This window comes from Brienomyrus brachyistius, chromosome 18, assembly GCF_023856365.1.
Source record: "Brienomyrus brachyistius isolate T26 chromosome 18, BBRACH_0.4, whole genome shotgun sequence".
Lineage (NCBI taxonomy): Eukaryota > Metazoa > Chordata > Actinopteri > Osteoglossiformes > Mormyridae > Brienomyrus > Brienomyrus brachyistius.
Window position 1 is genome coordinate 22,682,557 of NC_064550.1, and position 12,784 is coordinate 22,695,340.

At 50.9% G+C, this 12,784-nt stretch overlaps 1 protein-coding gene across 3 annotated transcripts in view; it reads right to left on the reverse strand.

Moving 5' to 3' along the window:
- LOC125712629 (zinc finger protein 704-like) overlaps positions 1-12,784 on the reverse strand; it is a 34,134-nt gene that overhangs the window by 9,889 nt on the left and 11,461 nt on the right. For 2 of the 3 annotated variants that reach the window (XM_048982879.1, XM_048982881.1), the window contains exons 3-4: positions 1,235-1,335; positions 278-567 (exon numbers count right to left, since the gene is read on the reverse strand). In XM_048982879.1, coding sequence (XP_048838836.1) covers positions 278-567; positions 1,235-1,335 — 391 coding nt within the window. The remainder of the gene's footprint in view (positions 1-277; positions 568-1,234; positions 1,336-12,784) is intronic. The other variant, XM_048982880.1, reaches the window with a different exon arrangement.

A 12,784-nucleotide genomic window follows, 5' to 3' on the forward strand; every position in this document is an offset into this window, starting at 1 on the left:
AGTCCTTAATCCCAGATATTTACCAAAAACAAGAAAACGTGTCTATAAAGTCCCAGAGCCAGTGTGAAGACAAAATGGTCCGTTCTACACCTCATCTAGCACCTTAATTTCTACAGTCTGCTCGGTATCATAGCAACCGCCTTTGAATAAGAAACTTCAATGACTTCAATGTCACACCTCTAGATCACACCCAGGTTTACTGTACACATCCCAGCAGCTAGATTCCAGGTGTGGTGTGCCTCTGCCTTGAGTCACATCCCCGATTTGCCTGGGGTACCTTGCGTTTTCTGGGGATGGGGTCCTCAAACAAGAAATGTGTGATCTCAGACTCCTCCGCGTTGTCGTCCCCCTGAGAAGGCAGCAGGAAGCCCTTGCTGACGTCGTTGGACAGCGGTGGAGATGGCGTGGAGGGCACCGACTGGTCACTGGCGTCCCAACTCCAGTTCCCACTGGTGGAACTGCTGTAGCTGGCAGAGAGACACTCCTTCCAGGCCCTGCTGGCGGGTTCCGGTACTGCAGCTAGAGGAGCATCAAAGGCGACATGTGGGCGAGGGTGTCGGTGGAGGTCTGCGTGTGTAAGAAGGACCAAATTAACTTTTATCTATGCAAATTAGGATAAATTATTAAAAACTGCCGAAGTATTTCCCTGTGATGGATGGCTGGCTGGATGAAGGCTGAATCACAGTATTTAACTTACGCGCATTCTAAAACATGAGAGATGCTAAAACTAAAGATATAAAATGAAAAACTATATTAGAGACATTTGACGTTATAAGTAAGCAGTTGGCCCAACTCCACGTCCTTTGATTAGGGGGAAGAAGTCGGTGCCTCATGGGGATTAATATGCACACAGAGTGGAGGCAGGATTCGAACCCATGTCATGTGAGCTTCCTCCTGGTACTGTAACACTGAATCTATCCAGAGAGAAATGCAGTATTTGTCTAGGAAAATGGGTCTAGGGAGCGAAAAGCCATCTTAGGTGAGCCGGTCAATCTACATGTCGGGGACGGAGAATATCGTTGTGGCTGGATACCATCCGGGAAAAAAAAGGGGAAAATGCTGCAAGGGATGGTGCGGCACTTAGACAAACGAGGAGAAGCCAAACGCGAGCTCAAGGCCAGCAGCAGCGCGGCTATGAAACTGAGATCACAGCATCACTTTATAAACCCTAGCAGCCCCGGGGTAACACCCACTGAAGAGAAGACGGCCAATCAGCCCGGAGGGGCGGGACTACCTGGAGTGCCGGGAGTGGCGCCGAGGACCATGGGGCTGCTTGACAGAGACGTGAGCACCGCGGCAGCCATCACCTCCTTGTCCGCATGACCCGCTGGCTTCCTGTAGGACGACAGGAACATGGGAAGATCACATGCGAAACGGAGAAGAGGGATGGAGAGAGGTGGAGGGAAAACAAGCGTCTGAGACAGGATGGTGGCCACCATCAACACCCACCCGAGCAGGTGGGATCCCTGCCCATAAATCCTCACCGACGCCAATGAGGGTCGAGATCAGACTCACGGCAGCCCCCAAAAAGCCCGGCTCGACCATAAACAGCGCGGCCGACATATTTATCCAGTCTTTTCTATTTGTTTGTTGCCAGTGATGGAAAATTCCAGAAACGTAATAAATAGTTCTGTCGGTCCCTAGTGCGCTCTCTCTCTCTCACTTCCTCCCTCAAGCAGCATGAAAACAGGCTGCGCTTCTCCCACCCGGACCCTTCAGCTGGGGCGGGCTGTTTGTTTATGGGGGAGGGGGGTTAAGATGGTGGCTGTAACTGCAAATTGTGATCCTGCAGTACAAGGGTACTTGCTGGGGGTGACCAGGCCGTCAGATGGGGAGGGAGGGAGAGGGAGAGAGAGAGAGAGAGAGAGAGAGAGAGAGAGAGCACAGTGGCCAGCCTTGGATGCAGAGGGATGCTCTCGCCATCTTGGATTAACCACTCAGTTCCATTTGATTCAGTTCAAGTGCTGTAGTTGTGCTAAATGCGTTGCAGCGTCAAATGACCAAGACATTTACCATATATGTGAAGAAAATACTGCAATAACCAACATTGTCCTTTGAGTTGTCTTCTAAACACTTGTGCAGGACCTGGGGGATGGGAGGGGCTATACCAGAAGGCACACCTTGGATGGGACACCAGCTCATTGCAATTTAAAGATGCTGACCTTGCATTGCACAAGTGTGTACGGAACATGGGTGGATTACCCTGACTGCGCGTCTTTGGACTGCAACACGAGGTGAACATGCAAACATCAAAACACACAGAGCAGAGGTGGGATTCGAACACACAGCCCTGGTGGCGTGAGTCAACAGCGCCACCTGCTGAGCCGGCACCCATCCGTCCCTGATGAAGAAAACTACAAACTTCCTCTTTTCCTGGTTCCATTTGGCATCTGGGGGAGACGCACACACACACACACACACACACACACACGCACAGATTAGGTATTTATATCTTTGCGGGGACTCTCCATTCATTTTTATGAGCAAAACCCTAATCCCAACAATGACAACCTTAACACCTACCCAGCCCTAACCATTACAGATCATTATAAAGTTTTCCCTTGAGGGGAACAGAAAAATGTCCCCACAAGGTAAAAAGCATCAGGTTTTTATCACATGCACACACACACACACACACACACACACACACACACACACACTCCAGGGCCTACAGCACCCCACCCACAGCCCACACGGCACAGAGAGGTGAACCAGGAGGTCTCCACATTAAAGGGGAAGTACTGCTGTTTAAAAAACCCGTGCCCAGCCATGTTACATAAGCGGACGCCCGCCCCTCCCCCACAGAGCCATAACAGCACCCTCGTCTTCCATATACAGAAGGGGGGGGGGAAATCGCACAGACGGGTCCCGCAGCATTGGGAAGGAACGATCCTCAGTAGGCCCCGCCCGCCCGCTGGCCCTCTCGCTTTTCTGCGCTGCCCCTTTAAGAGATACTCGCTGGAGCCGCTGCAGCCCCCGCCCCCAGACCGCTCCACTACACAACCAGACCAAACTGGTTTGGTCCACGCTGCAGAGCCAAGCCGAGCATTTGGCAGGGCTCAGCAGCGTCTGAACCCTGCCAAACCCCCTTCTTTTTTTTTTTTTTTACTGGGTCAACTTCCAAATATCACACAAAACAAGGGCCTGCCCAGCAGCCGACAGCGCGCAGCGGATAAATAAAATATGAATAATTTTAAAATGCCAACGCCACAGTGTACTGTTCTGTGAAAGCGAGCCCCCCCCCCCCCCGGCGCCATGCTTGCGTCCCGCTCCGGGTTTGACACATACACACACACACATACACACAGACACACACACACACACAGAGCCTCTAATATCTCATGCGTTTTTTAAAACTTTTTCCTTGTGGGGGAGGGAAAAAAAAGGAGCAACCTGAGACCGGGAAGGAGCATGTGGGGAGGACGGCGGCCGTGGGTCGGGGCGCACCGCCGAGAGAGAGGCTGACAAAAAAAGGATTAAGAATATTAAAAACCAAAAGGTGACGTGTAGACGCCCTGGAGGTCCTTGGCCGGAACGCCTGACAGGGTGTCACATCACCCTGTGTTCTGGAGTCAGCCACGCATGCGTCACCACGGCATCGTCTCCGTGCCAACTGCCCGCGGAACACGGTCGGCGGCGGAACCCAACTTAAAGGCCTCGCTGTAAATCAAACTCCGTTAAAAACGGCTTGCAGCCCATTTGATGATGCCGGCTCGTCCCCGCGAGAGTCCGCTAGCGCCCCCAGCCTGCTATTCTTTATCTAAGTTAAGCCAAGCCCCCCCACCCACTCACTCCAGCCACCCCTCCAACACTGAGCTGCTGCATCTGCCAGCAACTCCCCTGAGGTCTCGGCACCCCCCCAGGCTAAATGATACAATCTACGGTGTGTGCATGCACGCCTGCAGAGATTTCCAATACTCATTCACTCAGTATGCTTTTACTTTGCCATTGTTTGCTGCATTCATTCTAAAGTTAATCATAGTGCACATTTAATGCCCCATTCTTTCAAACTCCCATTCTTCACTTCCTGCTAATGTGTGTTTTTGAACCTCTTTCAAGGACTCAGTCTTCAGTTTCACTCAGCGTCTATTTACTGTCTCACTCTGTGGAGTACTCATTGTGGAGTACTCATTGTGGAGTACTCATTGTGGAGTACTCATTGTGTACCACTGTTTTGAGTACTCATGCTTCAGTTTCTCTACATGTGCAAATATTGCTCCAGTTACACAGAGTGTATATTTACTGTCTTATTTTATGCAGTATTCATTCTTCAAGTTCTCCCAATTTGCATGTACCATTTAACTTTGCGGAGACTTCATTTTCAGCAATTCTTTTCAGTGCTCATTCTTCAGTGTCACTGTGTGTATTTACTGCTTCACTCTGTGGAGTACTCATGCCATGCCATTCTTTTGAGCACTCATTCTTCAGTTGTTCAAAATGTGCATATACTGCCCCATTCCTTTGAGTACTCAATCTTCTGTTGCACTCGGTGTGTATTTATTGTATAATCCTGTGCAGTATTCATTCTTCAGGTTCTCTCAACATGTATTTACTGTCTATTTGCAGAGAACTCATTCTACCCAGTTCTTCTGGGTACTCATTCTTCAGCGTCACGGCATGTCTTTACTGTCTCGCAGAGTACTCATTCCATGCCATTCCTTTGAGTACTCATTCTGTGTAATTACCACTGTCTACACACCATGCTGTGTGATGGACGCCTCCATCCCCCCCCCCCTTTCTGTCTTAATGGCGGGGGCTCTTGCTGAGACTCGTCCTTCCCTTTTAAAGCCAACAGCGCAGATCCGCTCCGTCCGCGGAGATCCGCGTGGGCAGGGATACGCTTGGCTCAGGCTGGAACACAGGAATCGGCTTCGATGAAAACGGACAAAACAAAAGGCCAGAAAAAAGAAAAGAAAAATGGTGTGGGCTGAGAGCCGTGGGACGCTGTAGACTGCTGCGGGATGTTTGAGTGGCTACAGGGAGAGGCACACACCAGCACGACCCTGAGGGGGTGTGGGGGGAGGGGGCAGGGGGCGGTCTGTGCAGGCCTGGATGCTTTCTCCCATGCTGGGGATCACTAGGGCTTCAGACGACCAACATGGGGATTGAATCAACATCCACGCGGTTCCCTTCACGCGAACACACCCGTTGGCCCGTTCCGGGAAACGGACATCAAAAGCCAGGACCATTCGGACATTTCTGTCTACTTGGTGTGCAAGAAAAAGCGAGTTCCTCGGCGAAAGACCCCGCGTGGCGCTCCAGCGATTTCCGGATCCCACTCTGCCCGCAAAGCCTCAGTGATTAAACCAATACTTAACCCTGGATTCCCAGGGCCAAATATGCACTTTCCCCGGATAGAGTGCTCCGGTCCAACACCTAGAGTCCAGATCCAGTTAAGCGAACCGGCCTGGCATGGCAGAGGAAGCAAAGGGCAGGAGACGGGTAGCCGCCAGGGTGCGAGCTCCGCCAGGCAGAGAGGAGCACCGCCACTGCAGCACCCCCCCCCCCCGCGGCTGTGAGTGTCAGGCGATAGCCGGCTTAAGTAAACAAGCCAGCCGGCGCGAGATAGGCCTCCCGAGGCGTGGGTTGATTAAGCAGCTGCGCTCCCATTGGCTGGAGCGTTGCCAGTGGCCCGCGAGCAGGCGGCTGGGTAACAGGCGGGCAGGCCCCCGGCGCTCTGGCTGCCGCCCGAGCACCCACAGGATGGCGCTGTGCCAGCTCCCCAGCGGGGGCAGGGGGGGGGGGGACAGAAAACAGGGCAGGAAAAAAAGGGCAAAAACAAAACCGAAAAGGGCGGCGACAAACTGGCCAATGGCAGCCGGGCGCTGCCACCTACCGCAGGTGTGTATGTCTGAGCGCGTCTGTACCAACACGAACTGCGTCGTGTCACCTACCCCCCCCCCCACCCCGTCCCCCCTCCAGCTATTTCTCGAAAAAGTGGCCGGAGAACCTCCTAAATTCAGCAATAACTTTATTCCGCAGCCCAAAAAGACCAAACAAACATCACGTGCACGAAAATCAGACACGCCGGGCAAACGTGTAACAGCTGCTGACGCATGCCGATGTTGTTCTCAGAGAAATAAAAAGAGGAATGAAAGCAGAGAGAATGATCAAAAGAGAGAGGGTGGGGGCTAAAGGAGAGGCTTGGGACCGCCATGAGGCCCCCATTAAGCTCAGCTTGGCTGGCAGAGGAAGGAGGATCAGAGTCAAGCAAGCAGGACAACCCAAGAGCTCCACTGACTGCCACACCCATTTTGATCCCGCCCACTTTTTGGCTCCTCCTATTTCCCCAGAGACTGAGGCGGAACTTCTTTGCAAACGAGAGCCGTCATTGGACCACAGACAACTGCGATGGTCCACTAAACATCAGCCCTGCTTCTATTAAGGAAGTATGTTGCCCGACCTGCAAATAAATATATATAAATAAATATACAAGATTAAAAAAATGACAGCAGCATCCACCCATAATATTTCTGAAGGATAAATAATGAACAGGTGATGTTAGTAAATTTTTTTGTATTATTTTTTTGCTGTATATTGCTGTTCACCGTTATTTATATAACCCGTTTGGGCTATTTATGTTCATAATGCACGTCGTTTTGGAATACCGCTCCGCTAGTGAATGTTCATGCCGGTATCCTCGGGGGCTCTCCGGTTACCCCCCGCCCCCCACATTCCAAAGACGTGCCGTCCCAGACGTCCAAGCCCTCCCCCACCCTCCTCCAGGCCACGTGCCCACCGCATGCTCTTGCACCTACCGGATATACAACCCACGTTTCCCAAGGTCGCCTACATCCCCCCCCGGACCCCAACACGAGCAGTGTCATGTAACGTGGTGTAGGTAAACTGATCCCTTAATTCCCGATTCATAGTCACAAATAAACACCGATTTCTTTACGTGTTCTCCCAACTTGCAAACTGCACGTTAGTCTCGAGGCCTGGAACCAGGAAACTATCTGGCCAAATCGAGACACATTATATGTCGGAAACACAGACTTCCCCGAAGAGCGACGGGTCTAAAAGCAAGCCCGTTACAGCCTGTGAGGACGTCTCACGTTATACATGGTGTCCCGTAAGCTGATAATGTTTACCTTCAGGGGGCTGTGCGAACTCCCACAGTCAGGCGCCCCCCGGGAAACACGCCGCTATATTTAACGAGCGGCTCGGATTACTATCACGCCGCACCTCGAATGCACCCGTCATGCTGCAGCCGCATGCTTGGGCTGGGCGGAGCCGCATCGGCCTCAGGGGGGCCGAGCCCTCTGGTTCCCCGATAGCTGTACTACTACCCCCCTGCGGAGGAAAGTGTGACCATTCCTGAGAAGGTGGTCTCTACTCTACAGTCAAACAGAAAGGACCGGGACACTCACAGCGACTGTGAACGTTCGATCGCCCACTGAACAGGCTGGTGCCTCCCAGTCCGAGATTGGCTCTGTTAAAATGACTAGTAACTTCCATCTATCCGTCCGTCCATTTTCTGAAACCACTTATCGTGTTCAGAGTCACAGGGGGTCAGGAGCCTATGCTGGATTTTAAGGGCACAAAGCAGGGAACAACCCAAGATCACAGGGCACACTCACACACCATTCGACTAGAAACTTTTGACTCCGTAATCTATTTATCAATTACATACTCTGCCCCACCAACTTCATGCCAAATTTACACAATCTCTCCCCACCAATCACCATTCTTTCATCTATGTCTTAAACCGTCATTTTCACATGATGTCTATCTTGATATCTATACCCTATTGTTTACTTTTCATTTGCATGACGAGCAACAAGAGTGATGTCTCACCTCAGTGTACGGACCTCATGCGCCTGAATTTCACAATAACCGATAATTTGCACAAACTGCAACAGCACAACACACAGCATCGGCACGTCACTTTATTTTTTTTTCCAAGGTTCCCTGCATGCACATGCACTGTTGCGCTTTATGCATTTATTATATTTCTCATCCACAAATGCAACGTATATATCCACTGGAATGCATCTGACCATTGTCATGATCTATCTATGTGGGTGTGTGTGTATCTACTGTCTGTATGAAAGTCAGAAAGTCTCGCCTGAACTTGACCAAAACACCCCCCCACCCCCCCATCTCAAAAGCACACCCAAGGAGCCGCCAGATCCCAGCATCTCAGCTCGGAGGGGGAACGCCAGCCTTGTGTTTTCAGGAAGTCAGGATGTGTCACACTTTCTGATAGAAGAGGAAGAGACATGTCACATTGTAAACCGTCACATCAGCAGATTTCGTGTTTCCCGGAGCAGGAGGTTCGGTTCTTTTCGGCACCAAGAGCTCAACCTAAAACAAAAAAATAAAAAAGTACAGCTGCATTCTTTGGACGCCGAAAGCTTGGGAGTAGCAGCGTGTTGCCGTTTACTGGAGCCTGAGTGAGGTGGAGGCTTGCAAAAGGACCATAGTTGGGCAGGGAAGGCAGATTTTCTGACATGGTGGTACAGTGCATCTTTTGCAGCCCTCTGGAGGGAGTGTGGCCAAAGTGGGGACCAATAGCAGTTATTTTCCACATTTCGCCCCCTTCAGAAGATATTACCCTGTACTACGGTGCAAACATTCAAGGCAACGGCTGATGATCTTGACACTGGAACCACATTTATCACTAGTACTGCTAGAAACGTTATGTGCTAAACTGCTGTTACTCTAATCACCACTGCCATTACTCTCCCACTAATACTAGCATTAGTACTTCTGTCCCCATTACCTTGTCGCTGGTCCCTTTAACTGTGGAAATCAGTTTATTTGCACTCTCCATGCCCCTAGTGCGGAGACGTCTTTCTAGCTGTCAGTTTGGGGGCTTCATGCTACAGAAAGTCATTTCCTCCCCGATGTGTGTGAGCAGGACACCCTGAAATTAAGCAGGGTGGCCCTGCCATCACACCTGAAGAAAGCCAGGTGTCTCTCTCTCTCTCCCCTGGCCCGTGTTTAAGGAGGGCCATCCAGCCAATCAGGGTCCACATACAAATTCACCTCTACCAATGATGTGTTAGTGCTACCTCCCCCCAGCTCCCAAGCTGAGACACCCCATCTCCCTGCACTAAAGTGCCCTGCTTAAGGGTCCAAGTGAAGTGCACCCTGGGGCACGATGGGGTCAAGGGTGCTGCCCTCCCCTTTTGTCGCTGGGACAGCATGGCGGAAGGGGGGGCATCCCTGGGGGAATACACGTTACTCTCCCTCCTCGCTGTCCCACTGTGCTCCTTCTCTCCTTCGCTCCCCTGCCCTCAAGCTACGCTCTTCCCCTCCCCCACCCCTAATTATAGCAACTGCCCCCCAACCCCTTCCCACTCCCCCCCCCCCATGTTACATAATACCTCTCCACGGTGCAGATTACGCCCCCCCCCCTCCACCACCCGTGCTAGTCCACAGCCAGGCCGGTTTTCCGCCTGTCTTCAGCCAACACGCAGCTCCTGAGCGGGATTTAAAAGCAGGAGGGGGGCGGGTCGGTTCTTGGCCAGGCCGCCGCGCGGGGCTTTGTGGGAAAGAAAAGCAGGGGCGATATGAGACACAGATGGGCGGCTGTTTGTGATGAAAAAAGAGGGGAATAGATGCTGCTTTTCCCTCCAAATTTAAGCCACCCCCTCCAAAAAGCCCGATCTACAGCTGTACGAAAGCCGCGACAGGCCCTGATCCGGAGGACAGCTTACATAATCAGTCACAGAATGCTGTAACACTCCCCACCAGCAGGAAGTCAAGTGGAAACTGGAAAAATAAGCCTCAAAAACCATTTTTTAGAAGAAAAAAAACATGTATCAAAGCCTCAAGGTTACACTGTAACTATGGAAACGGGCTGACCAATGAAAAGAGATTTACTTCGTGATCGCGGGCGCCCGTTTCAAAGTGACCAAAAGGCCTCACCTGCTCAGACGTGAGGGGGTTGCACCATGGGCGTCACATTTCATAAATATTCGTTTGGACCCCCCCACATTTAACATAAAATATTTGTTTTATGCCAGTGTGTCCCCCCCCCCCACATTCAAAATGCTTCTGACGCCCCGCGCGCACCGGCATGAACATGACATGGCATTCGCCTGTCTCTACAGTAACTTGCAAATTCAGTAATATTCTATCCAATTTTTATTATGTAATATCAAACATCTGATTTTATTTTTACTTTGTGTTAGCTATCCTCAGCATAACAAAACAACGCTCGCAGATCACATTCAAACAGTCACTCTCAAAGGTTATTATCTCGTTTATAAATAGTCACGCCAGCTGAATTACGGTGTTTAAAGTGCTGGCTGGACACGGGGGGCATCGGTGTGCCGCTCAGTCACTGGAGGGGGGGGGGGGGGGGGGTGGGGGTGGCTAACCGCAGAGAAGCCGCGTGAATAATTGACAGTCGCTGCTCGTTATCGGAGCGTAAACAAACAGAGGGGGCCGCGTAGCACCGGCTGGCCGCGCCGCTTCCGCTGAATCACACGCGCGAAATAATAACATGAATAAGAATAAGCGACGTAAACGAAAACAGCGGCTGCCACGCGTCGTGGCGGGAGGCCGCAGCGTCGGCGAGCGTCAGCGTCACTCGCTAAGCGCCCCGCCCCGCCGATGACTGTGACGTCATTGCCATTATGTAATACTCGGATGGGCACTGATAATCTACGCTTCGTAGGGACTTTCCATTACCGTTAACCCTCGCCGCCACCATAGGCTGGAAGGTGAATTTGACAGAACCCCACCTGCCGCAGTCATCCCGTCACCAGAGCCGGGCCGGACAGAGGAATCAAAGGAGAACGGGGGGGGGGAGGACAGTCATAACCTCGTGGCTCCAATCGCAGGGTTCCCCCCTGGCCCACATCGAGCTGCACTAACCCCCCCCCCCCCCAAGCCCTGACCCACCAGCGTCGCCATTCCATCTATCTGCTGTTCTGCAGATCATCCCGGACGCCGGCCTTTTTGCAAATCGCCTGCGCTCACACGTTGTTATATTTATTACAGAATAACATTATACTCCATATTAGGTATAATACAGCCATGCATTCACCTTCTAAAACTGCCGGTCCTGTACCAGGCTGCGGTAAGCCTGGAGCCTGTCCCAGGAAGCTCAGGGGATGTGGGACACTCGCGTTGGGATGCCAGCCCGGCACAGGACACACAAGGGCACTTTAAAGACTCAAATTCACCAAACTGGCGTGCATGGAACGCATGAAAACTCCACAAAACAATCGAACCCGCAACCCTGGGGGCGTAGAGAGCAGTACCACCCACCGAGCCAAAGTATGATGACACACTCCTATTATAAAAACATCCAACAAAGGTGAATAAAGCCCCGCAATAGCCTGACTGGGTAGCCAGGTGTTAAGCGGCAAAACCCTGGCAGGAATCCTGAGTGATACACACATCAGCATAAACACTCACTCCACCCACTGGAGATCACTTCCTCCCAGTAAGGCTGAACCCAGGTCACAGAGCTGACCTGCCTCTGTTAGGGGCATCCCTTCGGCTGACTCGTGGCACGTAAGTTCAGATCTGTCCCTGGAGGAAGCGGGGGAGGGCAGAGCATGACTTGGGGACCTGCCGGCACTATGTTAACGGAAGCATATGTATATATTAGCTGGATTTTTACATTTATTATTTGCTTCCCCGTTTTTGGGAAACAGGTGGCATCAAAGGCGCGTTCTAGAGTAAATAATTCCGACTGCAAGCGTAAAGTTTAAGCACGGCTCTTTGCAGGATATGAGCACGTTTTCCGCCCAAGTCACCCCTCATGTGACTAGGAATCACGATCGTCTGCGAGCGCCTGTTATTTCAGTAAAGGGGGAAATAATCCACAGATGGCTGCCTTTTTATATAGTTCGAGTGGATTTAACAGCACGTACGTATACACGTTAGTAAAATCCCATGCATATCTTTGAAGGAGGCCGTCCAGTTTCCAGGTCCGGATCAGAAATCGTAAAGTCGGCATTTGCTCGGCGGCGATAATAAAAACTGAAGCCTTTTAAAATATATATATTTCCTTCCTTGTTTCGTTGATTAACCACAGACTACGTGGGGCACTTTAACTGAAACATATAGGCCTATAACAGAAAAGTAATCATGATAATAAAATTAAACATATTTAACATGCGGTTTGCAGGCGTCTAACGCGGTTTATTCGAGCCCTCACTGCCGCCACAAGTGTGATTTTCTTCAAACCTCGTTTCTTCCTGAAATTGCAGGCTCACTTAAGCCTTTCCCTTAGTTTCCTGTGTTTGTCAAACACAAACGTGCCATTTCGCTATTTCCCAACATGTATTTTTTTTTTTCTTTTTTTATTATTAGGGAGACGTTTCCAAAACGAGACTAACTCGGCAAAGGGCATTTTAATCACCCTCACAAGGCGGACCCTAACATCCCGACCGAGGTTTTAAACTTTACGATCTTCTTGTACATCAAAAGCCTTAGAGTCCCCCCTTGCATTATTTCCAAGCTAAAACTGACGGTGTTGCCCTGAAACACTATACGACGGTCACAATCATTATTTAAGGGAATATATCTTTACTCATTTGAGAATTACACTCTGCTTCTTTAGAGTCCACACCACATGCTTTCAATTACTATGTGTCCTGAGCTGTTAAGTGCTGATAAGGGGAAAATAGCATGTTTTGTTTTAAATTACAGACACCCGATGGGCTGCACCGAGATCGTATGTTCCCACTCCGATGAGCTTGTGCAGTATATCACAGGGGGGCACCATAGGCTACTGAAAGGTATACGGCAAATATCACGACGATTACGCACACAGGTACTGGAACTACTGTGGCTGACGCTGATCCAGAAAAGTTAG